Here is a 26,601-nt window from a genome sequence, read left to right as displayed (position 1 = left end):
GTGCCGCAGCATTCTGGACTAGTTGCAGGCATGTCTATTAAAAGGGAGCTGCAATAATCCAAGCATGAGGTTATAAAAGCGTGGATAACAGTCTCCAAGTCACGCCTTGAAAGAAAAGGTTTGACCTTCGACAGACGCCTGAGATGATAGAATGATGATTTCACCACCGCATTCACGTGGCCATCAAAGGTAAGTGCAGAGTTGATTTTTAACCCAAGATTGGTAATCGAGCTCTTCAGGTGAGGGGTCAGAGCAGCAAGGTCAACATCAGGGATATCAGAGGAACGATTCGGGCCAAACAGAATTGCTTCCGTTTTACGTTCATTAAAATTTAAAGTTTAGAGCCATCCATGACTTAACATCACTAAGGCAATCAAGCAGGAGTCTAATTTGGGAGCTATCAGAATGACTGAAAGGAAAATAAAGCTGGCAATCATCAGCATATAGATGAAATGAAACTTTATGTTTACGAAAGATCGCACCCAGTGGCAGGAGATACAATGAAAACAGTAATGGCCCAAGAATAGATCCCTGTGGTACCCCCCACAGCAGAGGGGCCACAGAGGACGATGACGAGCCCAACTTAACACAGAAGCTCCTGTTTGACAGATATGATTTTATCCACAGGAGTGCCAAGCCAGAAATGCCCACACAAAGCTGTAATCGAGAGATCAGCAGGTCGTGATCCACTGTGTCAAATGCAGCAGTCATATCTAGTAGTATAAGCACTACGTGTTTACCACAGTCCGTCGCTACCAGGATATCGTTCATAACCTTTATGAGAGCTGTCTCTGTGCTATGAAACGGCTTAAAGCCAGACTGAAAAACTTCAAACATATGAGAGTTGTTTAGATAATCCATCAGCTGAGTGTGAACAACCTTTTCCAAGGTCTTACTCAGAAAAGGAAGTTTAGAGATGGGTCTACAGTTTGACTGAACTGAAATATCTGAGCCTGGCTTCTTAAGTAAGGATGAATAACTGCATGCTTAAACTCGCTTGGTACTTGACCTGACAAGAGGCTGGTATTGATCTACGGAGGACGACTCAGAGGGACTGGACACAAGTTGTTCAAATAGTGTTGAAAAATCCTCAGCAGTATCTGAGCCGAAGGCACGATAGCATCGCATAGGTGCAGCCCGTTTAACAACAGGACTAAGAGGAACAACGTCAAATACAATGGGCATATGGTCAAAGAATACAACATCCTCCACATGTAAGTTACAGACAGATAACCCATATGATAACACCAAGTCCAACGTGTGACCAGGTTCTTGAGTGGCACCTTTAACAGATTGAACGAGATTAAAAGAGTTCACCAGGTCCATGAACTCCTTAGCCAGGGGCTTCATGGGCAACAGATGAAAATCACCAAGCAGCAGGACCTGGTCAAACCGGGATGCACAGTCAGCGAGAAACTCCGAAAACTCAGATAAAAACTCCTTGTTATATTTAGGAGGCCGATAAACTATTGCACACAGCAACGAAGGTGAGTGGCCCAGTTCACACAGGCAAATTTCAAAGCTGGTGTGGCGTGTCCATGAGGATAGTTGCTTAAACTCAAAGTGTGCTTTAAAAACAACAGCTAACCCCCCACCACGACCAGAAGCTCTCGGAGTGCTAACATAAGCACAGCCAGCGGGCAGCAGTTCAGAAAAGGTGCTTAACTCACCGGGTGAACTCCAGGTTTCAGTCAAACAGAGGAAATCCAAAGCATGGGAAGAAAAGAAATCCTTCAAAATAAACGTCTTATTTGCCACCGATCTGGCATTTAGTAACCCAACCTGAGGGGAGCTGGTTCAGAGGAGTCATAGCCCTGCCCCCAAGGACATGAAGCAGACATGGAGGAGATCCAGGCCCCAGACATCTAGAGGCCCCCCAGAGCACGAGAGCACCTAGCCCCAGACACTGGGAACCACCAACGCACCAGTGGGTGAGGACATCAGCCACTGGCAGGCAGTGTGGTGGGGGGAGACTCCTCGGGGGCCCTGAGATGTTCCCAGAGAGGTGGAGTCTAAGACCCCGACTGACACATGACAGGCACACACAGACACAAACATGCATTCCCACCCTCACGCACACACATACAAATAATAAGCACTCACCCAACGTGGAGACAAACAAATGAACACTGTACGCACACTCACCTTCCCCAGACATACTCTATAGCCCAGGTCCAGGTACCATCACCCCCAGAGGGGCAATCTGCCCCCAGACCCAGGAGATGTTCCCCTTTGCTCTGGGGTGGAGACAAGCAGACCATCCCCAGTCCTTCAGCAGCAGGGAGGCCCAGCATCCCAGACACCGACCACCAACTCCTCCTCCCGGTTCCCCGCCCCCTTTCTTGGGTTTCTGCTACCTGAGGTACTCACTAAGCACATGATCAATTGTGGTCATCTTCCTGATGTATTCATGATTTCTTTTGTTTCCTTCTGACACTCACTAGTTGTTACTACACTTCTCCAGTCTGAAAGACGTCTTGGGTGAGGGGGTTCCTGACTGTAAAGAACAGCAGGGGGAGCAGAGCATCTCTGTTTTGATGGCAACTTGTGCAATTGTCTTGAAGTTGGCCTCTAGTGTTGTTTGCCACATACCACTGAATTTGTGATAATGGCTCTGGTGTTTCTGTCAATTCCTCTCTAGGCTCAGCTTTTGTACTGAGCCATGTGCCTCTTCATCTTATCCACTATGTTAACTGGCATGTTTCATGCCAGAATTCAGATGGGGATCAGGACTGTCCCGCCTTTGGGAAACCATTCTAGGTGCACATCATCCACGAGCATCTCGTTCATTTGTGCTGCCAGACGTTCATGGAGTGCAGTTAGCTTCTTTAGCCATCAGATGTGAACCATGTCAGGGCCTGGTGCTGTACAACTCTTCATGTTTGAGGCTCTTTCTTGGATATTTGACACTGTGATGGTTCAGAATCAGAATCAGAGTACTTTATTGATCCCTGGGGGAAATTATTTTTTGTTACAGTGCTCCATTATAAACCAACATTAAGACAAGAGAGACAATACACTAACTAAGAATAGTACAATATATACATATATATACATACATACATACATAAGTCACTCATAAATAAATAGCTGAAAAAGAAACATGTGTAGTTATAGCAGCAAACAGTGTGTTAAGTGGATGCGTTGTTACTGGACCCTGTTCAGGGAGGTGCTGCTCAGTCCACTAGACACTGAACATTGTTGTTATGTGTTGCGTCCTTCTCCCATAAGGATGCAACATAAAAGGTTTTTTAACCATGAAAGGAGCTTTTAGAGATGGTGACAAAGAATGGATCAAACAGGAAGAGAAGATCTAAAACAAAAAACTGAATACAAAAAGAAGATAGAAAGGAAGCTACAGTACAGCAATACCTGTGAGGAGGTATGCAAAATCAAAAAGAAAACATGAACACTTGTAGGTGATGTGGAAAGAGCTGATGAGCTCGACCAGTTCTTCAATAGATTCAACCCTATGGTCCCACCCACTGCCACAGCTTCTCCTTCTCCTTGCATTTCTAACGCTGCAGCTTCTTCCTCTCTCACACCTGTGTCCCCACCTTTGTCTGTCACAGACACAAGGGTAAGACTGGTGCTAGGAAGACACTGCTGTGGGAAGGCTGCTGGCCCACACGGTGTGTGTACAAGGCTTCTTAAGGTTGTATTGCCCAACTGTGTCCACCTTTCTACAGGATCTTAAATCTAAGTCTACAGTTGGGGCGGGTGCCGACACTTTGGAAAACATCCTGTACTGTGCCAAAATAATAATAATTGCACATCATCAAAACACTGAGACTTGAGGTCAAAGACTAAAATGATCCACTGCAGTTTGCATACAAACAACAAATGAGTAGCGATTAGAACATGCTAGGTATTACAGGTACTAGGTACTACTGCAGTGGTTTGTATCATATCTATCTAATAGACTCCATTTGTGCATGTAAATGGAGAGTCCTCTTCACACACTGAGGTTAATTATGGAGTTCCACAGGGTTCAGTGCTAGGACCAATTCTGTTTACATTATACATGCTTCCCTTAGGCAGCATCATTAGAAGACATAGCATACATTTTCACTGCTATGCTGATGACACCCAGCTCTATCTGTCCATGAAGCCAGATAACACACACCAATTAGTTAAACTGCAGGAATGTCTTAAAGACATAAAGACCTGGATGGCCGCTAACTTTCTGCTTCTTAATTCAGATCAAACTGAGGTTATTGTACTCGGCCCTGAAAATCTTAGAAATATGGTATCTAACCAGATTCTTACTCTGGATGGCATTACCTTGGCCTCCAGTAACCTGTGAGGAACCTTGGAGTCATTTTTGACCAGGACATGTCCTTCAACGCACATATTAAACAAATATGTAAGACTGCGTTCTTCCATTTGTGCAACATCTCTAAAGTTAGAAATATCCTGTCTCAGAGTGACGCTGAAAAACTAGTTCATGCATTTATTACTTCCAGGCTGGACGACTGTAATTCATTATTATCAGGATGTCCTAAAAACTCACTGAAAAGCCTTCAGCTAATCCAAAATGCTGCAGCAAGAGTCCTGACAGGGACTAGAAAGAGAGAGCAGATTTCTCCTGTTTTGGCTTCCTGTTAAATCCAGAATTGCAAAATCCTGCTCCTCACATACAAGGTCTTAAATAATCAGGCCCCATCTTATCTTAATGACCTTGTAGTACCATATCACCCTATTAGAGCACTTCGCTCTCGCTCTGCAGGCCTACTTGTTGTTCCTAGAGTATTTAAAAGTAGAATGGGAGGCAGAGCCTTCAGTTTTCAGGCCCCTCTTCTGTGGAACCAGCTTCCAGTTTGGATTCGGGAGACAGACACTATCTCTACTTTAAGATTAGGCTTAAACTTTCCTTTTTGCTAAAGCATATAGTTAGGGCTGGACCAGGTGACCCTGAATCCTCCCTTAGTTATGCTGCAATAGACGTAGGCTCGCCGGATCCCATGATGCATGGTTTTCTTCCGTCACTTTCTCACTCACTATGTGTTAACAGACCTCTCTGCATTGAATCATATCTGTTATTAACCTCTGTCTCTCTTCCACAGCATGTCTTTATCCTGTCTTCCTTCTCTCACCCCAACCAATCACAGCAGATGGCCCCGCCCCTCCCTGAGCCTGGTTCTGCTGGAGGTTTCTTCCTGTTAAAAGGGAGTTTTTCCTTCCCACTGTCGCCAAAGTGCTTGCTCATAGGGGGTCATATGATTGTTGGGTTTTTCTCTGTATGTATTATTGTACGATCTACTGTACAATATAAAGCACCTTGAGGTGCCTGTTGTTGTGATTTGGCGCTGTGTAAATAAAATGGAATTGAACTGAATTGAATTGAATGATGTTGCCCTACATAATTCACCGTGAGAGAATTATGTTCTTGCACTTTCAATACCTCCAAATAAATATACTCAAAAGCAAGCTCACAGAGGTGGGAGCAGATTCCTCCTCTGTTTCCTGGATCACCGACTACCTGACAGAAAGCCCATAGTTATCAGGTTGGGTGGGACACTAATGAGCAGCACAGGGGCTTTCCCGGCTCCATTTCTTTTCACACTGTATACTTCAAATACAACTCTGAGTCCTGTCACATCTAGAAATACTTGGACGACCGTGCCACTGTGGCATGTATCAGAAATGAAACCGAGTCTGTCCATTGTAAAAGCCTTCATTGACTGGAGTTACAAAAATGGTTCATATTAAACACCTCTAAGATGAAGGAAATGATAGTAGATTCAGAGGTTTGTGGTTTAGACATAGAGGTTGTAACAAAATATAAATATCGAGGTTTTCACCTGAATAACAAACTAGACTGGTCCCTCTATACAGACAAACTATTACAGGAAGTAGCAAAGTCCCCTCTTTTTGTTAAGAAAACTAAGAATATGCTGAGATCTGCTGTAAAATGCTACAGATGTTCTATCAGTCTGCGGTGGCAAGTGTGCTTTTCTATGATGCAGTGTGCTGGGGGGGGGGGCATTAGAAACACGGATGCAGGCAGACTGGTGAGGAAAGCTGGCTTTGTAATTGGAACCAGACTGGACACGCTGGGAGACGTGGTGGAAAGATGCACACCAAAGATGTTAGAGCCAGTAACTCTGATCAGCCACTTTAGCTTTATGAAACAAAAACAGCAGTACTGGAGGATTCTTGTCTCTTTATTGGAAAACAGAGAAATACAGAGAATCACCCCCAACCATCGAGCTTTTTAATTCTCATACAAATAGCAGATTAGCTCTGTCAGACTTTTCCAATAAAATGATTCTTATTCTTATTATCGTCATAAGCCTTTCCAGTATTGCTCCGTCTCCAGCCTCGCTGGGACTGCTCTCGTATCGTTCCCTCCACTGAGCGCACACCTTGGATAGTTTAGTGGCAGACATCTTTGTTCTCCTGACTTTTAACTGTCTGGTTTACCTGTTCAGGTATCATAAAATTACATAAATATAAAATAAAATCCAACTTTTTTCACATTTTAAACTATTAATTGTATTTCAATTTGTGTAACCATGTAAACATGCAAATACATTTAATTTAATATTAAAATAATCAACAAAAATACAAAAGACTTGATGGAGTTTAAAGTTGATAGAATTGCATTAAAACTTAATTTGCCTTCCTGGAAACACATTTTTTTCTGTATTTTAATCATGAAAAATTTCAGTATTTGTACATGATGGTAAATTCCATTATTTCAGCTACCAGAATATGCAGTAGGTTTGTTCTTGTTGTTTTGATAGTGGCCATTCTGGGGGCTAATAACAGATTGTTGATTTTTGTTGTTGTTGATGTTTATGAAAATCATTTCTCTATAGTGGTGCTTCCTCTTTAAAAGTCCAGTGAATCCGTTGATTGGTATCAGCTGCATTAGTCACAGAATTCCAGGTTCACTGAACACGTGGTTAAGTATGTTAAATTACGCCACATGTAGAGCTGCGTTTGAGTGTTGTCATCGTGAGCGCTGCTGTCAGAGACGCTCAGAAATACTTCCGAGCGTGGACAAGACGTCTTTTAAAACGTGCCGGTGAAGTGAAATCTTCCACAGGAAGCACAGATGCATTTCTTTTCTATTCAAGTAAATATTCGAGCTTATGTGACAGATTTATGTATTTCTGTGTCAAACGGGCTGAAATGGTCACAAAGAAACTTCAGTGTAAACTAAACTGAAAATGAGTTTAGTTTAGTTTAAATTCAATTTAAACTAAACTATTGTTCATTTTTCTGGTTGAATTTTAAAGCTATAAGTGCAGCTGTTCCCTACAAACAATGTGCAGGTAAATAATAACCAGAGTTGTGCAGTCAGGAAGAGATGGAGGGTGTTTGTAGACAGAGCCAATGGGAGTTCAGTGTTTGCGTGTGTTTGCACATCAGTGTGTCTGAGTGTGTGTGTGTGTGGGGGGGGTTCGCCTCTCCTCTCTGCAGTGGACCTGTCGCACACAATACTTAGCACCAGATCAACCCCTCCCATCCCCGCACCCCCCCTCCCGCCTCTTCCCTATACTCTGTGTGGGATCAAGTCTCACTCGTCCACAGCCTTCATGTCTGACAGTACCGAGGATAGAAGAAGAGGAGGAAGACAGAGAGTGACGGCAGACACATTCTTCTGAGGTTTGGACGCACCCGGGGAAGTTTTTGTCCATGTCACCAGCAGACCTGACGCCAGGACAGCCATCAGCCTGCAGCAGAGCTCTTTGCCCTTTCCACGGATTAATTTAACTATCCTGGGATTCCATGTAAGTGAAACTGCCCAACTTTCCCCGCTCCCCTTCAGTAATTTTGTCTTTTTATTTTTCAGCTTTTCTTGGTGTGTTTGAAATCCAAGTAGATTTTTTTTTTCCTGTGCATTAAAGTTCGCAAGACGACCAAAGTAAAAATTGAGAGGCTTCGTTAACGTTCTTCTGTGGGACGATTTGCACTTTTCCAAAATACACACGTTGTTTGTTCTTGGACAGAGTCAGAAGAATAAACCGTGAATAGCGCTTGGAACGCAAATAAAAGCCCGTCTGCGTTCCTCACGAGCAGATCACTGTGCTGATGAAAAGCGACCGTTTGATGCTTCAGTTAAATCACGGTAATAATAATAATAATAATAATAATACATTTTATTTAAATAGCGCCTTTCAAAGCACCCAAGGACACTGTACAACAGATAAAAACTGGAATGTTAACTTTATACACGGCCGGCGTGACGTGCTTCGAGTAAATCCGACAATTCGCACTTGGTACAAGAGAGCGGTGCTGTTTGCTGCAGCGCTTCTCCGTGGGTAGGTGTTCGAGGCCTGTTTTTCTTTTACCTCTATTTTTGTAATAACCAGAAAGATGATCATCTCGAAACGTGTTCAAACGATGACGTGACAATATTTGAAAATGTGAAAAATATTTGTGAATGTGAGGAAAACTGATGGGAGACTGCAGAGGCCCGAGGAAACCCCACGAACCCGCGGACAGAAACACTGAACTGCGCGGACATACACGCGCGCGGATACTCACAAGCTTCACTCTGTATAATCACACTGAAGGGAATCTTCAAGGAAACAACAGCAGCAACAACAACAATAATAATAATGCTATTATTATTATTATTATTATTATTATTATTATTATTATTATTATTATTATTATTATTATTATTATTATTATTGTTCCACAAAATAATTTTGTTTCATTCCTTTAAAATAACAAAAAAGGGAAAGAGCGTGAAACTGTCACTACAGAATAAACAGATCAAAATGTTCGATCACTATAAACTCGCGCTGTTTATATTATTATTATTATTATTATTATTATTATTATTATTATTATTATTATTATTCCACAAAATATTTTTGTTTCATTCCTTTAAAATAACAAAAAAGGGAAAGAGCGTGAAACTGTCACTACAAAATAAACAGATCAAAATGTTCGATCACTATAAACTCAGAAGCTCGCGCTGCTCAGATTATTATTTTTATTGTTATTATTATTATTATTGTTGTTGTTATCATTATAAACATGAAAATCAAAGAGATTGTTCTTTTTTAAATTTATAAATGACCATCTTAGCGTTGCCCCTGCAGGCCTGTACTTTATAGCCTTTTTTGCATATGTTTTCAGATCCGGACATATGAAAATACTTACATGAATTTGTTTAATCGAAGTTCACGTTTGGCCTCAGGGCACAATGGAAATATTTTACACCCAGCCGAGGGCCGAGGTGCTCCGCTGAGAGGCCAAGGTTCCAGCACAATGACTTATCAACATGTTTACATTAGCCTACTTTTGTGATCTGTCGAAGTAATAATAATAACAACAACAACAATAATACTAATACTAATACTACTACTAATAATAATAACAATAATAATAATAATAACAATAATACTAATAACAACAACAACAACAACAACAATAACAATAATAATAATAACACAGACTTGGAGTTGACTGTCATTTGTGCTCCATCTAATAATAAGAAGCAGATCGCAAATCAAACTGTGCTCTTCCATCCCTGCAGACTGACTTTCAAACACAACCTTTAGTTATAAATGGACCCAGATTCACGCGCGGGACTTAACCCGGCCGTCTGTGAATAAAATCGCGAGTGTTTAGTATTCCCCTGCAGGTCTGAATTTCTGTTAACTAAAGTTGCTTCGCAGACTGAGCTGAATGGGTGAAATGCATTTTTTATCGGGCCTAATAAATTCTTGATGTGGAAACGCTCTGTACTGATCACTGTCGAGAGCTTCTATTGGCTCGCCCAACCAATTATTCCTCCGTGATTCTGCTGCAGGACTTCATCGGCCTCGCTCCCTCAATCATATGCAAATGGCTGTTATAGGAGGGCAGAAATTAACATCTACAAACATTGGACCGAAATTCCATCTGCCGCCTCTTAGGAGGAGGAGGCCCTTAATAAGTTCTCAGACAGCAAAGTGACACACATCTTAATCAACTCTTAATCCCAGGAATTAATTCTCAACGCGTTTATGAATAATTCCCGGGCTAATGCCTGCTGTCCGTGGAAATGCAAGCACGCCGCCGCGCGCACTGCCAGATGGACCGCCAGAACTGCAGAAATGAGAGGATTCCACTTTTTCACAAGTATTTATTGTATTATCGTCAGCAGATATATGCTTTGAGCTCGATGTCACCAGGCTGCTACTCATGCAAAGCGCTTCTGCTCATGCAAACTGTTGATTTGCGTTTACTTCCTAGCAGGACCCCCGCCCGCCTCCTCCAGATTACCCGTGTTTTAGGCTTTGTTTCAAAGCTGAGGTAGAGGTTCGAGTGTGCTCCAGGAAAGAGCCGCGGTCCGTGTTAGAAAGCAGAGGTAAGATCCGTGAAAAAGTCTGCTCAGCTCAGTGGTTCGGTCACGGGAGGCTGTGCGGTCAGTGATTAGTCACACTGTCAGCTGCTGAGGCCCGGCCTGCTCGTTAGCTCGGTGATAGTTTGTTGGACATACTGAGCAGGGAGGGAGGATGAGGGCTTTTGATTTTACAAATATAATCGAGCCCTTCATGAGAAAGTGTGTGTGTGTGTGTGCTGGTGGGTGGGGTTGTGGCACGTTGTTTTGGACAAAATGACTGGCTTGCATCACCCGCACTCGCCCTCACTGCCGAGCCAGCCGGCCTCTCGGGCCTCTCAGCACCACATTGACAGCAGGCCCCGCGTCCATCCATCACTGCCACGGCAGATATAGTGCCCCAAACTAGCTCACTGTCATTTCTGGCCAAAATACCGGACCTTGCTGATACTAAACCTGGGCGGCTGTTGCTCTGTCGAGTTCATCGCCGTTTAAGTGGCGTCTGTGGAGGGCTGTTAGCTTTAAAACAGAGAAGTGGCTCAACAACAATCCAGCGCAAAGGTAAACATCCATTGATGGTCTGCTTTTCAAATGAAAAGAGTTCATTATCATATAAGCTGATTGCCTGAATTCATATCTTGTTGCAGTTTTTGCTGGCCGTTTGTGATCTGCTGCTTTTGTTTGACTTTTACAGTGAAGCCTATAGATGGGCCTTGGATGTAAAAGTGTGTGTTTGTCGTTGTTAAGTCATCCCGTAAAAGAAAAATTGGAAAATAAAACAGTAACTGATCTTTTTAACCCACCGTCCATGTCAGAGTCATTAATCCAAAGCACTGAGGTCTCGCCCCCCACCCCCGGGATCCAGCAGTAGCTTCCACGCAGTGCTCATTTTCCCGTCTGTTGTGAAATGTTGTCACCATTGTCACGGATGCTCAATAAAAAAAGAGACTCAAGCCTTTTTTCTCTGAAGTGTAGCAAATGTTGGTGGTGATCACACGAACGTGCTTTTTAAAGGCTGAGAAACAGAAGTGAAAGAAAACGTTGATTCAGATGTGGCACATGTCGCACGGTGCTAAACCTTTCATCACAACATGTAGGTTGGCCTCAGCGCAGCATCACACCCGCTGACACGATGTGAAGACGGAGCAGGAAGAAAATGCAGTTGTATGTTTTTGTGTGTTGTTGTGCCAAACAGCATTTGTTCTGTGAACGTTAGTGGAGGACATTTGCATTTGTCAGGCTGAGTTTGGGGTTGTGTGGTTCTTTCTGGGATTACATTTAGTATTCTTACTTGATTTTGTCTTATTAAGCTGACCTCTAAATATTAGGACTTTATGTCCTCTCTGTAGGAGTCTTTAGGTGTGTTTTGCATGGAGCTACAAATATTTGCATAGACTCTTTAGGGCATTTCTGCCAAGAGAAACGGATTAGAACAATAGAATAAAGACAAAACAAGAAAAACTCCATGTGGTCACTGGTTCTCCCTCCCATATTTCAAGAGTAGAGTATAGATGAGTGACAAATTAAAAGAAAACCATTGCTACATGTTGAGCCACCACACACACCCAGATTTCTTCAGTGCTCTTTATTGTAAAGATGAAGCTCTCCTGGGAGCTGGAACTTCATCTTGCTTGTTTAGTGTTTGATAGTAGAGCGTAATGTCTGCCACGCTGGTCTAAAATGTCCTGTAGGTGTTTAACTGTCTCCAGATGGAGCGACTGTAATGACCATAACACGTGATTCAGATCATCAAGCATTAAGTGAGCCATCACATCATATGGATGGAGGCACGGTCCTCCTGGAAGAGACCAGTCCGGTCAGGATAACCATTTCATTTTGACAAAAAGGTCAGAACAACTTTGAGCCCTTTTCTCAAACTTCTTTTCAGGCCATTGCTTTTAATGAATTCCTACCATAAAACAGGGGATAGTGTTTAATCCAGGTTAGCAGTAGGATGGTCTTTGATGCAACACCGCAGTCCGAGCCCTCTGATTTAACTCTAGCAGAATGTCAGGCCTGGCATAGTGGCAAACAGAGGACAGGGAAACACATTCGTGATGGAGGGGCTGAGGAGAGGTGGGGGTCACAAATACCCGTTCGCCTGGAAATCTAAATGTGCTGCTTCTAAGTATAAAGCTTGTAACCACAACGTTAACTACACACAGACACTGGCAACATCAAACGGGGAGCAGCCGTATCATCTTTTTAAACCTCTGACATGGATTCGCTGACAGTAGCCTCAAGACCTGCTCTGAATTTTCACTCACTAACCGAACGTGGAAAATGCAAAGTCAATCAAAAAGACGAGTAAACATTGGCACCGTGCTGAGTTTAGGGTGGGTCTTTATCCCTTTGATTCCCTTTTCTTTGATTTGATTGAGTCCAGCACTTTGCAGCTGACAGTAACATCGATGAGCCTGCACTGATCCGCTCGCTTCAGGACCGTTTCTACTGGCTTCATTTCTGAACCAGCATTTTGTGATTAAACCAAATCCTATTTTCACCTCAAAGCCACAAATCATCCCATCGTTTTCTATAACTGCATTTTCAAAATCAGCTGCTTTCAGATTAATAAAACAGTGACCGACACTTTGACCTCACTGTCTTAAGTTTGTCTTGGAAATGTCATAGTGTGTTTTACAGCCAGACCTCTATAGCGCTCCCTGTGTGTCCCAAAATAGAGCCAATTCAAGGCAGGTCTACTTATAGCTGCTTGTGTCAGCCTTCTATACAGGGGATCATAATCATAACCACAACCGAGTGTGAAAGGAAAGCTTGGAGAGAGAAGAGAGCATGTATCGACAAGTACAACAAATACACACAGACCCACATGAAACACTGTGATTCAGAGGGTGATACAAAGATGTCAGGTGATCCTCAGATGCAAAGATGATTGTATGCACATGATGAACCACACTGTGTGTTTGATTTGATGCACTTCAAGTCAGAGTATTTGATAATATTTTTGAATTTTTCACGATTATGAAAACTCAGTCCCTTCCTTTTTACATTAAAGAAAGGAGTTGTGCACAACACATGAGTCTACAGTTGGTAACATCAGTATTTTATCAGCTCTGTATGGATTATGGCAGCTGGAAATGAGTCATAAATATAAAACTGGAGAAAACATGGATAAATGTTTGAACGGAGTCACGACTGTTCCTGCAGTAAGACAATATTAAAGAAGGATAATCATCTGAAATCAACACTGCAAACAAAGTAACAATATTACAAAATGATGAAAATGTTCTTGGAAATAAAATATTTAAAAACGTAAAATCGTCTTTCTGTTGGTAGAATTGTAGATTTATCAGATGATAATTGTGGTCGCTGACCTTTAGGCCGCTGTTTCTTTCTTTATGCTGACTGCAGGTGGTGAAAAGTGTTCTGACCGTGTCTTTCGCTCCGTGTGTGTCTGTGTGCAGAGCCTGGTTATGGATTTTAACCTTCTGACGGACGGTGATCCCCGCAGCCCGGCGCTGTCGCTCTCAGACTCCGGGACCCCGCAGCATGACCCGGGATGTAAAGGCCTGGACCAGAGCGGTCAGTCTGATCTCTGTCTGTCACATGACTGATGCACTGCACAAATGTACGACTAAATGGTTTATTAGTTTACTCTAACAGCGAGATGATATTTCCGTGAAGATGACTGGAAAAGAAACTGGTGGTTTTCTGCTTTTTCTGCGGGCTGTTGTGTCTGCTGACCTCGAGTGTAACGTCATTACAGAAGTGAAGAAAGGCTCGGAGTGTTGCGCTGCGAGTGGAATTACATTCTGAGCCTTTTTCATTTGCGGGTGATTTGTGTCGGCGCAGACTCTCTAGGCCCAAACTCAGGCCGATGATAAGCTCTAATCAAACGTCGCTCAATCCGACTTTGAATATGAAAATGAACCGCCGAACAATCAAACGTAATTCTCGCCGTGGACGCGCACCGGACCGGCGCCAGGATCGCGCGCTCTTTACAAGCGAGAAAACTGGAAAAGTTGCGGCCGTCGCCACATTTCTGTGTTTAATCACCAAAGCGACGAAGAACAGCTTCCCGTCAACTCTTCCGCCAATTTCTACGTGACCGTGAGACGGACGGACACCGAGAGGCGGCGGCTTCAGTTCCGTTCTTACAGAGAAGCTGCCACTCATCTTCGCTATAAAAAAAATTAACCCACTGAAATTTTTATACGTTTCACAGACTTGCGTGACGTGACTGGTCGTACATAAGAATCATCGTCTCCGCTCTCTAAGGTCTGATCTGAACCCAGACACCCGTCTGCCAGTCCGTGTCAGTGCCGTGAGGCTGTGTGTTTATGTGTGTGTAACCCAATCTAATGGCTCCACTCCGCCACGAGATCTGTGGCACTAACAAACTGTCAAACACGCGCTATTCTAAAGAGAAATGCGGCGCTCCCTCCGCAGCACCTGCTGTCGCCTTTTGTTCTCCTGCTTCTGTCACATTTCTCATCCAGTTAAAACTGCTTATTATAATAATAATAAATCAAAGAAAGCTTTTAGTTTGAAGGTAAAACTCAGTGTTTAAAGTTCAAAATCTAAATCACACAATTTATGAATTACAAGCCTTTACTCCGCAATCAAAACCCAAAATAACTCTACTTTATAAACAATGAATACGTTGATGCCAGGTCACTCATGGAAATGAGATTTTAATCTCAATGAGATTTTTTACCTGGATAAATAAAAGACTAATAAAAAAAAAGAATAATTATAATAATAATAACATTAAAGTCTGGTTTAAAGAAATTGTCTTTTGCAATAAAACATGTCATAACTTCCATTTACCACACACACACACACACACACACACACACACACACACACACACACACACGTGAAACACAGGCTATTTTATATATGTGTGTGTGTGTGTTACTTTCAGTTTAATGTTCACGTGATCATGAACAAAACATACAACCTTAAGCTCTGTTATTCTGGAGAATAGGTTGCCACACCTCACCACACCGAGCTGACGCCTATGCTGCAGGCGTAACTGAACGAGTGTGCGGTGCTACTGGACGCTTTCTCTCTGGATAAAAGGCTCCACTCCTGTAAAACCTGACTGGCTTCTGAAAGCTGGGATCTGGACTCGTCTACGTTTAGCAGCTCATGTCTTTTTCTTCTTTCTGTGAATGCATCTTGCTCTTTGTTTTTTTCCAGCTGTTGAAAAGTAATTTGGTTAAAAGCTTCTTGAAGTTGTTTTCCGTATTAAAATCTCAGAGAGGCTGACCTGGAAGGACATTGTCATGTCGGCACATTATCAGTCCGATTGCTCCTATTGTCCGTCGCTGCATTACTCTAAAAGTCGCTGCCCTTTCGTCCGTATTGTGTTATAGATTCTGGCCTTAAGTGACAGCTTACCCAGTGTCAGTTTACTGCCAGATAGCAGCTTCAGCTTATTCATTTGGTCGGTGGTCCCTTGGAGCCTGCTTTTAAACCCTGCTGATCATTTTGAACTGCTCCCAGAGAGCTAAGCCCTCACCAAACAGAGCCCAACCTGCCCTCGTCACAAAAGCCTGATCCACAGGATTAACTGGCCAACTAATTTCACTTCTTTCTGTGAGGTCCTCAAATTGCAGGAGTCAGATCTGTCAGAGAGGAGGCCTGGCAGACATAACATGCAGTCCCTTAAACACTGCACTGGGGGCGAAATGCAATCACTCTGTTCTCTTGCACATCTCTGACCATAATGCACTGTTTGCAGGCATTCCCTGCAGGCAACACGATGTTACGTTCTGGGACAGAGCGATACCATCTGATGATTCTCTCACATTATTATCCAGTCAGTTTCAGCTGGTCTGGATAGTGCCGGAGCCATCCAGCTTGAAAGGTGTCAGAAAAATGTGGCGCTTCACGACGGCAGCATGTTTCCAGTGTCTCTAGCTCTCTCCAAAGCCAGCAAAATTCCCATTTTGGGAAATCACTGTCCTACGGCATTCGGATGATTTCCCAGAAAAGAACCTGAGCGTTCAGTTTTTCTGGTGTCTATATTCAAACAAGTAGGACATGTTTATAAAATAATAAAGTACATTTCCTGTGGTTTTTCACTCTCAACCTTTTCTTAATGATGGATGCTGGAGGCGCATCAAAAATACACAAGTTCAAATGCAGAGATGGTCATGGAAGTGATGCATGGTTGCTGTGCGACAACCCAGCAGCAACCCTGAAACAGCAGCTGTACTGCTGAAGCTTTAGGATGCAGGAAACCCAAAACTCAGGCATAAACCGAACTGGGAACAGTAAGAACAGAAGCACACACAGCACAGCCTGGGTGTAAGGACACGACAAGGAACAAAGGAAAGGTAAGGGCGGAGAGAAAACACCTGCGGGACACAATCCACTAATGAGCCAAGAAAGCCAAAGCCCAGTGTGACACACACAGAACCAGGGACTATCAAAATAAAACAGGAAACGCACGAGCTCGGCATGGACAAAAAGGTAAACAAGCAGACTTCTGGAGACGGATACACGTGAACAGACTAAATACAAGAGAAGTGACACAGGAGCAAGGGAACCCCGAGAGCACTTAACCAAACACAAAGTAAGACGTGGAACACAGGAAGAATGATAACAGAAGCACAGGCAGGGATGGCCTCTGTAATCACAACGTGGAACTGACTCTGAATGTCAGGAATACAAGTCCGAACAGAGCCGGGCCGCGGCACTCCTTATGTTCACGCACACTTCCAGAGAAACACTTTATTTTTATGATCCAGGGCATTTTATACAACAGGAAGAGCAGTTTGTAAATATCGCAAAAAAGAAAACAACAACAAATAAAAACATTAACACTGCTTCTGCCAACTATTTAACACACAATATGACTATAACAAATATCACTGATGTTAAAGTCTGTTTCTGTGTTACTCGGACGTTAGCTTGTGTGTTAGTTTTGTGACATTACTTAAAGTGAAAACACTTCAGATTTATCTACATAAAACCACTTTGTTTCATAATTTATACAAATTTAAAATTTGCACGTTAATTTGCACATGTTAACTTTACTGCATAACAAAACTGGATCTGTTTGCACTGGTATAATGGTTAAATGGGTCCAGTCAGATGGGTGCTTGAAGCCTGACTCCTCCTGTAGCCTCTCACTCAGTGTTTGAGTATTAGGGAGTACTTAGACATGGATGTAGGAGGGACATGACCGTATGTATGACTGGATGACCTTTACTTGAAAGGTACCATGTGACCACCATTTACCAGTTATAAATGAGATGACTGTGGGTATAAAATGAAAAACATTTGTTAACTTCCTGAGTACGAGTCAGAAAAGCATAGATGCTGAATGAACTGAGAAACCAGCAAACACTCTTGTTTTCATGTATTTTACTTAAAGGTTACAGTCAATAAATGTTTTATACATATTTACACATTTCTGTTATTTGAGAAACGAGTTCCTCCTTGTAGGTGTGGTGCTGATTACAGTGATGTACAGCAGGTGTAGTTGGTGTTAAATGACTTCTTATGGATTTGTTGATTAATGCTGATCAGTTTTATTGGCCTTTATTACTTACAGAAAACATATGACAGAAATCTGAGTCACTGTGTCCACAGCTGCTTTCATGTGGTCTTGAGTAGAGTACAGTTATGACTGTGATCTGATTTGCATCGTCAGCCACGGCAACATACAGTTATATGCATGTTTCTTCCTTTTAAAAAACTGGTATGTTTAATTCTAATCATTACTGTACAGTCATGTATGAACCTTCACGACCAGCCGTTTGATAGTCTATAGAGTCGTTGCTGTCACTTCCTCCTTGTGTCTCATGCAATGTGTTATACCCTGTGTGTCTGTAGACACAGAGAAATCCCAGCAGAACCAGCTGGACGAGTCCAGCGCCGAGGATGGCTCTCTGAAGAAGAAGCAGCGGCGGCAGAGAACACACTTCACTAGCCAGCAGCTGCAGGAACTGGAGGCCACCTTTCAGAGGAACCGCTACCCTGACATGAGCACCAGAGAGGAGATTGCAGTATGGACCAACCTCACCGAGGCTCGGGTCAGGGTGGGTACATGAGTGCTGTCATGGTGGGGACAGGGAAGCCCTGACTGTATTTTGTTCCAGTATAGGTGACATGTTTAGTAAAAAGGCTACAAGGCTGCACAACATGTTTGCAAGCATTTCCCTGCATTAACGTTTGGTGGCCTTTGACTGTGTCCCCCAAGTGTGCAAACTTATTAACTGTGACGTCTGCAAACCACAACTTTAGTGCCATTGTCAAGCTTGGCAAAGTTAAACCTGCTACTTCTAAGTGTGCGTTCACAGTGACTGCAGCACTGCGTGGAAAATCATGATCTCCTTAATTTGAATGGCGTCAGCCTGCACAGGAGAAGGCAGAGTGCAGAGCTCAGGCAAATAAGATGCAGACGTCTCCTCACAACATGTTGTTGTCCAGCAAGTCTATGAGCCAGTCCCACAGATGACTCTGTGATGGGCTACTGTTCATAAACAATAGTGACAAATGGACTCTGATATATTACTCTGCTTTTACTTCAGGGTGGAATTATTCTTATTCTAATTTCATCAAGTGAAACGAGCCTTTTTAGCTTTGTTGGCTCTTCAGAGTTTGAACCAACTTTCTTCTGATTGGCTGCAGGTGGGAAGGTTTGTGTGCACACAGCACGAGCTGAAAGGACCACATCAGAAATATCTCCCTCACTTTGTGCACCTCCAAAAATTCAAAGGCAGAAAAGTGTCTTTGCAATCTGGGGGGTTTAATCCTGTTGGATCTTCATCTGCTCAGGAAAACACTTTACTGATTGTAATCTTTAAAATTTATGTTCATCTGTAAAGCTGGGGCAGAATTCATGATTTTAGCACAACTCAAGAACGGGATACGTCAGTCTTCTGTGTGCACCGTGCTATTCAATGTTGAAATATGTCATTAACAAATCTGCCCCCATGGATGTGACTCCATGTAATTAGCTGGGTAAAACATTTTGTTCCCTTCACCAAAGCGTGAGTTTGGACAATAAACCTAAATGTTAGGACGTGGCCACACCCACTGGTTTGGTCATTGTAGCTATATGAAGCAGGAGGACACACATTGTGATGGATGACAATACAATCGCTGGCCTGCCTGACAAGTAATGGATCAAATTAATGTTGGCTGTAGGAAAGGTCACATAGCATGCACGCTCGGCTGATATTTGGAAAGGACAATAGAGCGCACATCGTGTCGTTCCTAACGTCCATCGGTGGAATCTAAAAACTCTCGATGTGGACCGTTGAAGCAGATTCCTCCATGTTCCAAAGATTTCAACTGTCAGTGTGATTCGTGTGATTTGTCAGGGAGCTATTGTTAAACATCAAAGCTGGCTGTGCTGTGCCAGTTTTTACTTAAAGTGACTTTAAAGCGAGGCAATGACAGTCATGTTTCCAACTAAAACATGTATTTCAGGATGTTGTGCGTGTGGGAACAATCACTGTGGATCCGAAACAAAGTGGTTTTGTGGCACAACCTGCCCCCGGTGTGCGGTAACCATCCAGTGTAGTTGTAGGATCTGGTTTTGTGTGCAAAGTTCACCGTAGCAATCACAGTTAGTTTAAATATGTCTGTGAAGGTTCTCAGTCATCACAGTCTAAGGAGCCCGGAAAGAAAAAAAGAGTCTGGACTTGTTTGAGTTACTCATAGGGCAGCTTACAGAGCGCTAAAACATTTCATCTGTAAATGTTCACACAAAACAAAAGTTTGATTTTGTTGCCTTTCAAAGTAAGTTTTTGAAATTCTATGTGCTTCATTCTTGTGCAATGAGGCTCTCCTCTCTGCAGGATGAGGAAAATGGTTGACTCTTTAAAAATGTGCGGTCACATGACCCACTTCCTCTATGGTTTCGTAGAAACAGGGCGTGGCACAGATCACCCCACTGTTGATAAGACGGATTCTTGGGTAAAGAGCGAACTGATCATAAAGAACATCTACGTGATGCATTATTGGTTTTCATTTCATTTTGGATCAGCGTGATCTACACTGACTGTATGTTGAACTGAACGCTGACATCAGCAGATTAGCAGACTCATATTTTTGGATTTGAAATGTGAAATACACCCCATTAAATACACTCCGCATCAGGGCGTGGCCGGCCTTACACTTTCATGTTCTTGTCATGGCTTTGTGTCAGACTTAAATTAAAAATTATAATCAAATGTTCAGAGACTCAGACAAATCCAAGGTTGGTTTCAGTGCAGGAGATTTAAATTGACTGTCGGTGGCATATTCAGCGGCAGGTAAGTAGGACTTTAGTCGGGGCGTGCGGTAAATCAGTGCTGATAATGATGCTGGATGAGAAACGTTTGTACAACTCAGTGAATGTTGGTGGATGGCAGCACATTTTGTAAAGACATCCAAAGTATTAGATGTAATGATGATGTAAAGTGCTACATGCCAGTACTCGCCTTAAATCTATTGCAAACGTTGTTGATTCCTGGTCTAAGGAGAGTTAAAACCTAACAGATAAATGAAGCTTTTAACCTGCTTGTGTGGCTTAATAGAGTCGAGGTCTCAGAGGTCAGCACGTTTGGTCTCTTACTCTAAAGATGAGACTAAATTGAATAAACAGCTCCCAACAGTCAGGAGTGCTCTGGGTTTGCTAAACCTGTAAACTAAAGCTGGCAGTTGTTGAGCGGGTTGCTGTGAAACCTGATTATTGTTTGGTAGGTTTGGCTTTCTGACAGCTCGGGTCAGTCAGGTGACGCACTAAAGACGGGCCCAGTCTCTGCACTGGTAGATGTGTCAACAGACGAAACTGGGTCAGAGTTTCTGTGATGACTATTTTTCAGGCACAGACAAAAAGTAACAAAGTGGAGTACGGTAACCAGTCCATCTCATCAAATGTGTCTCACTGTGGTTTCAGAGGGATCGTTGGATTTGTGTATTTATTTCAGCAAAAGACGCATAAAAGTGAAAAAAACCTCTCTCAGAAACCTTCAAACAGCATTGCAGACGACTCTCACAAGCTTGTCCTGACACTTCTCTGTTACTGTAGGATCGGGTGATACACAACATGCACCAACACAGAGGTTCAGGAGGATTAAAGCAGCAGAAAACGTGAATATGACAGACATGTGGTTCTGAACAGATCACCAGGAAGCAAATATAAAGTGTTTTTCACAGACATGTAGTCACAAAGCGCTGTGCATCACAAATGAAAACGACAGGAATAATGACAATAAACTCATAGGAAATACAGTTAATAAGATAAAAAAACAAAACAAGGAAAAATACAGAAAAAAATAAATTCAAACAAAACAGAATAAAGAAACAAAAATGTTTGTAAGGACTTTGAGTCCATAGAGTCAGCTGAACAAAGTCTTTGTGCTGAAAAGCTCTGTCACCCCGAGCTTTAAGGGTAGACCACCCGCAGGGGCGAGACGGGAATTAAAATATATATTTATATATATGTAAAATAATTTAAAAATGACTTCTAAAATTGTAAAGAGTAAAAAATTAGGGCACTGAAGCACATTACTGATCTGGCAGTGGTATTTTCTATAGCTTGGAGGTGTGACAGAGAAGTGGCTGAGTGGAGCGTCACAGTCATCTGTGCACGATATCAGAAATATATGCACAATTTTCTCCGGTTCAGCCGAGGAAACTCGAGCTCACAGTTTAGTGTTGCTTAATGAAAGAAACGGGGATGTGAAATAGCGTTTACTTGTCAATCAGAGGGAATCAGATATTACACCAAGTATTTATATGGATGGTGGAGTGTGTCAAACACCATTGTTCTGCAAAGTTTGTCCAGAAATGTAGCTACAGAAGAACTCCTCTCATTTCGAAAAACCCTCGATTTGAATTTTCCACTAAAGCTTTAATCCGATATATATCCTCCAAATATAGGGCCATAAAAGCACCAATGTGACGCTTGCCCTTCCCTGACATTTCTTTCATTGAGATTTCACAATTCAAATAAGTGAATTATGAGTTTTAATAAGCCTTTCCTAATATGACTGTTTGACAGTACACTTACTGTCTGTGATCATCACGTATTTCAGAGACTGTGGGTTCGTGCGCACACAATATTACTGAGTATTTGACAGAGAGTTATGGTTAAGAGACAGTTTCTAACTTTCTTGGTCCTTCGCTTTTGTCTTTGTTATTGAAATAAAATTATGAGTGAAACTGTTAGACGTCAACTTTCAGACAAATTACATCTTCCTGTCTGTGGCATTTCATGCTGTGTGTTTCTCTACAGTTTAACCTTTTCTACCCTCAACATTACCTGTTGGCTCTGTCATTGCAAATGAACTTTCATGTAACTTCCACAAAACAATAAAAAACAAAAAGAATAAAAGTTTTTTAATTAGAGCTAGTCTTAATTTTATATAGCAGCTATAATAAGTATTAAAATATTACCAGTTTTCTAAGTAAATATATTTGTAAATGTGATACAACAACACATATAAAAGGTGTCACACAAGGAACATCTCATGATCTCAAGACCTCTGCAGCCTCACTGCTGCAAAACATACTGATGGCATTGGTTAAAGAAGAAAGGACTGAAGGTACCAGCGAGCACTGTTGGGGCCATAATCACCATAACCACGTTTATAATGACACAAATTACCAGATATTTATGAAACTATTCTTTTTAGTGAGATAGAGCATTCATGCTGTTCTTTAAACCAAAATATGTTATGGAAATATGAGCATGCTGTGCAGCACTGAGAAAGCTTACATGCTGGAGTTGTAACAATGTTTGAAAAATCTCAAAATAAAATATATATGAACTTATATTTGTATGATTATACAAACTACGATTCTGAGCCCAGTGCAGAATTGTCAGGTATAGTGTTCCCACAGTGTTCCCACAGTGTTCCCACAGTGTTCCCACAGTGTTCCCATAGTGTTCCCACAGTGTTCCCACAGTGTTCCCACAGTGTTCCCACAAGTGTTCCCACAGTGTTCCCACAGTGTTCCCATAGTGTTCCCACAGTGTTCCCATCAGTGTTCCCATAGTGTTCCCACAGTGTTCCCACATAGTGTTCACATAGTGTTCACGTGTCACAGTGTTCCCATAGTGTTCCCATAGTGTTCCCATAGTGTTCCCATCAGTGTTCCACAGTGTTCCCACAGTGTTCCACAAGTGTTCCCAAGTGTTCCCACAGTGTTCCCATAGTGTTCCCACAGTGTTCCAGTTTCCAGTGTTCCTGTCACTAGTGTTCACATAGTGTTCCACAGTGTTCATAGTGTTCCCATAGTGTTCACATAGTGTTCCCACAGTGTTCACCATAGTGTTCCCACAGTGTTCACCATCAGTGTTCCCATAGTGTTCCCATAGTGTTCCACACAGTGTTCCCTAGGTTCCCAGTGTTCCCACAGTGTTCCCATGTTCCACAAGTGTTCCCACAGTGTTCCCATAGTGTTCCCACAGTGTTCCACAGTGTTCCAGTTCCACAGTGTTCCCACAGTGTTCCCAAGTGTTCCCATAGTGTTCCCACAGTGTTCCCATAGTGTTCCACAGTGTTCCCACAGTGTTCCACAAGTGTTCCCATAGTGTTCCCAACAGTGTTCCCATAGTGTTCCCACAGTGTTCTCACATAGTGTTCCCACAGTGTTCACATAGTGTTCCCAATTCCATAGTGTTCCCACAGTGTTCCCATAGTGTTCCCACAGTGTTCACATAGTTTTCACATAGTGTTCCCACAGTGTTCACATAGTGTTCCCATAGTGTTCACATAGTGTTCCCACAGTGTTCCCACAGTGTTCCCTTCCAAACTGGCAGATGTACAAACATCCAGAATGACCACACACTGATATCTGTGAGTTAGGAGATGCTGAGCATTGTGTATTGTCCTAATTATGATGAGTTATGTATACCTGTGTTTAATGGAATTGTCTGGGTTTATTAATGACGACAGAATAAAACAGTGTTTTGGGGTTACAGTACATATATGTATATGTATGCTTTTATAGATGTTCCAAAAATGTAACAAATACAGACAAAATGTGAGGTTTTCTTCTGAAAAGAAGGCAGCTGTAACAATTCACTGTCTGAGCTTGTTTGTCTGATGGTTTCTGTGCAACCTGACTGTGGAGCTGCAGCTTTCACGAGTAACTGAAGGATTTAAACCAGGAAAGTGAAGCCAAAAAAGAGAATTCAGAACATGTCCAGCTGTGTTTGTGAAAAAAGAACGTTTTGGATGCCAAAACAATGTTCTTATGCCTCACACTGACCTGTTCATACACACACTGTATGAACTGTAACATATAACTAGCTATTTTTGTGCATCCTAGGTATGGTTCAAGAACCGGCGTGCCAAGTGGAGAAAGCGCGAGAGGAACCAGCAGGCAGAGTTATGCAAAAATGGCTTCGGTGCCCAATTCAATGGACTCATGCAGCCCTATGATGACATGTACACGGGTTATTCCTACAACAACTGGGCTACCAAGAGCCTAGCAGCAAGCAGCCCACTCTCTGCCAAGAGCTTCCCATTCTTTAACTCAATGAATGTAAGCCCCCTGTCATCCCAGCCCATGTTCTCCCCACCAAGCACCATCCCCTCCATGAACATGGCCTCTAGCATGGTGCCCACAGCAGTAGCTGGAGTTCCTGCTACGAGCCTCAACAACCTGGGCAATCTCAACAACCTCAACAGTCCCTCAGCACTCAACTCGGTAGCAGTGACCGCAGCCACCTGCCCCTACGCCACCACAGCCAGTCCCTACATGTACAGAGACACCTGTAACTCCAGTCTGGCCAGCCTGCGGCTCAAGGCCAAGCAGCACACCAATTTCGCCTATCCAGCAGTGCAGAACCCCGTGTCCAACTTGAGCCCCTGTCAATATGCTGTGGACCGGCCAGTATGAACTAGAAACTCTGACTCAGTCAACCAGCTGTAAACTCACTGCTACCCCACTTCACATCTCCTTAGTTCCATCTGTAATGTGGCCGATGCACAGCAGACTGCCAGCTTGTGTGTTCATGGTACACAATAAGAGTTATCTCCACAACTGACACAACAAATAGACATGTTCAGATGGACCACTGCGCTTTGTCGCTGAACTGACCAACTGCTTCAAATGATTTTTAAATATTATTGTTCCTTTTCATTTTTGCCTTCTTTTGAACTGCATGATTAGAATAAATGTAGAAACCAAGGCTAAAGAAAACAAAGATGCTGCAACTGGACTGCTGCTGGCCCACAAAACCCTTTGAGCTGCAGTCTTCGCTGCAACGACAACTGGAAGATGTATATAGTTGAATTTTTCTGTTTGTTTTGTATGTGAAAAATACATCAAATGTAGTACGGATGACAGGAGCATGTTCTACAAATACAAAGGCCTAGTTTGATGTTCTATGAGCACATTCTTTAAGAACTTTATTGTGAATTCCTCGACCGTTGAAGGATCATAGGTCAAAGGTCGGCTTGGAGAGGTGACAGGTTAGTCCTGAAATACGAGCACAACCTCGAATTTAAACAAACAAACACACACACATGCACCAGAATGAGCAAGAAGTTTCAAGTAAATATAAAAAGCCATTGAGTATATAGATTTGTGTGGTGTTATACAAAGAAAGTCCATGACTGTAAACATGTATGTAAGAGTGCAGTTGTTATAACAAAAAACCAAACAAAAAACAAGCGAGCTTTCTTCCTGGTGTAGCCTGCTTTGTCTCATTCATGAACCAATTAAAGGATCCGATTCTATGAACCGTGGAGAGCATCTATCACTCCGTTTCTCTCATTTCAAAGACGTGACACGAACTAAAACATGCTGTTCTCAAAGCAATGTGCATGATGTGATGGAAACAGACTCACCTCAGCAGCAAGTAGCAGGCTGGAAGAGAGTTCGATGGGAAATAGTGCTCACTGATATGTTTGACCTACAGTGTGAGTGGTGCCCACAGGAGATCCAGTAACGCTGAGAGAATTCACAGAGACGCTGCCAGTATTATATAAAGGCTTTGAGGAGCAGGGTGTCCCAGCAAAGTCAGAAACAAGGAGTTTGCATCAACATTTCCACTGCTGTTCCCTTTATCGGACTCATTCAGCTTTAAACGACAGGGTGACTTTATCTCGAGTGGGTTTTAACACTGAAGCACTGTGAAACTCCCAGAATTAATATGGAGAGTATGAAGAAAATGAAGACACTTAAAAAAATCATTTTATATAAAAATTAAACAAAAATCTTAATATTCCTTTGATTATGGACCGTGAGGCAAATACAGAGTTTAAAGAAAAATCTCTATGAATATGTTTAGATCTTCTAACACAATTTTCAGCATGTTTTTGTGACACAAAGTCAGAAGCCATAAACAAAAAGCAACAATCAAATGCCACACGTTTACAGTA

General features: G+C 42.5%; 1 protein-coding gene across 3 annotated transcripts; it reads left to right on the top strand.

The window, feature by feature from the left end:
* Window positions 1-6,968: 6,968 nt before the first annotated feature.
* pitx3 (paired-like homeodomain 3) lies at window positions 6,969-25,954 on the top strand. Of its 3 annotated transcripts, XM_005950714.1 has the most exons (5): window positions 6,969-7,084; window positions 7,543-7,742; window positions 13,717-13,834; window positions 18,104-18,309; window positions 24,542-25,954. In XM_005950714.1, exons 3-5 carry the CDS (start codon window positions 13,726-13,728, stop codon window positions 25,112-25,114), a joined length of 888 nt encoding a protein of 295 aa, XP_005950776.1. In that variant the 5' UTR covers window positions 6,969-7,084; window positions 7,543-7,742; window positions 13,717-13,725; the 3' UTR covers window positions 25,115-25,954.
* The last annotated feature ends 647 nt before the right edge of the window (window positions 25,955-26,601 follow it).

Source organism: Haplochromis burtoni, unplaced genomic scaffold (assembly GCF_018398535.1).
Source record: "Haplochromis burtoni strain Fernald_Lab_line unplaced genomic scaffold, NCSU_Asbu1 Contig_836, whole genome shotgun sequence".
Classification (NCBI taxonomy): domain Eukaryota; kingdom Metazoa; phylum Chordata; class Actinopteri; order Cichliformes; family Cichlidae; genus Haplochromis; species Haplochromis burtoni.
Note: the sequence above shows the minus strand (reverse complement) of the source record. Positions and strands in the feature narration are given on the sequence as shown.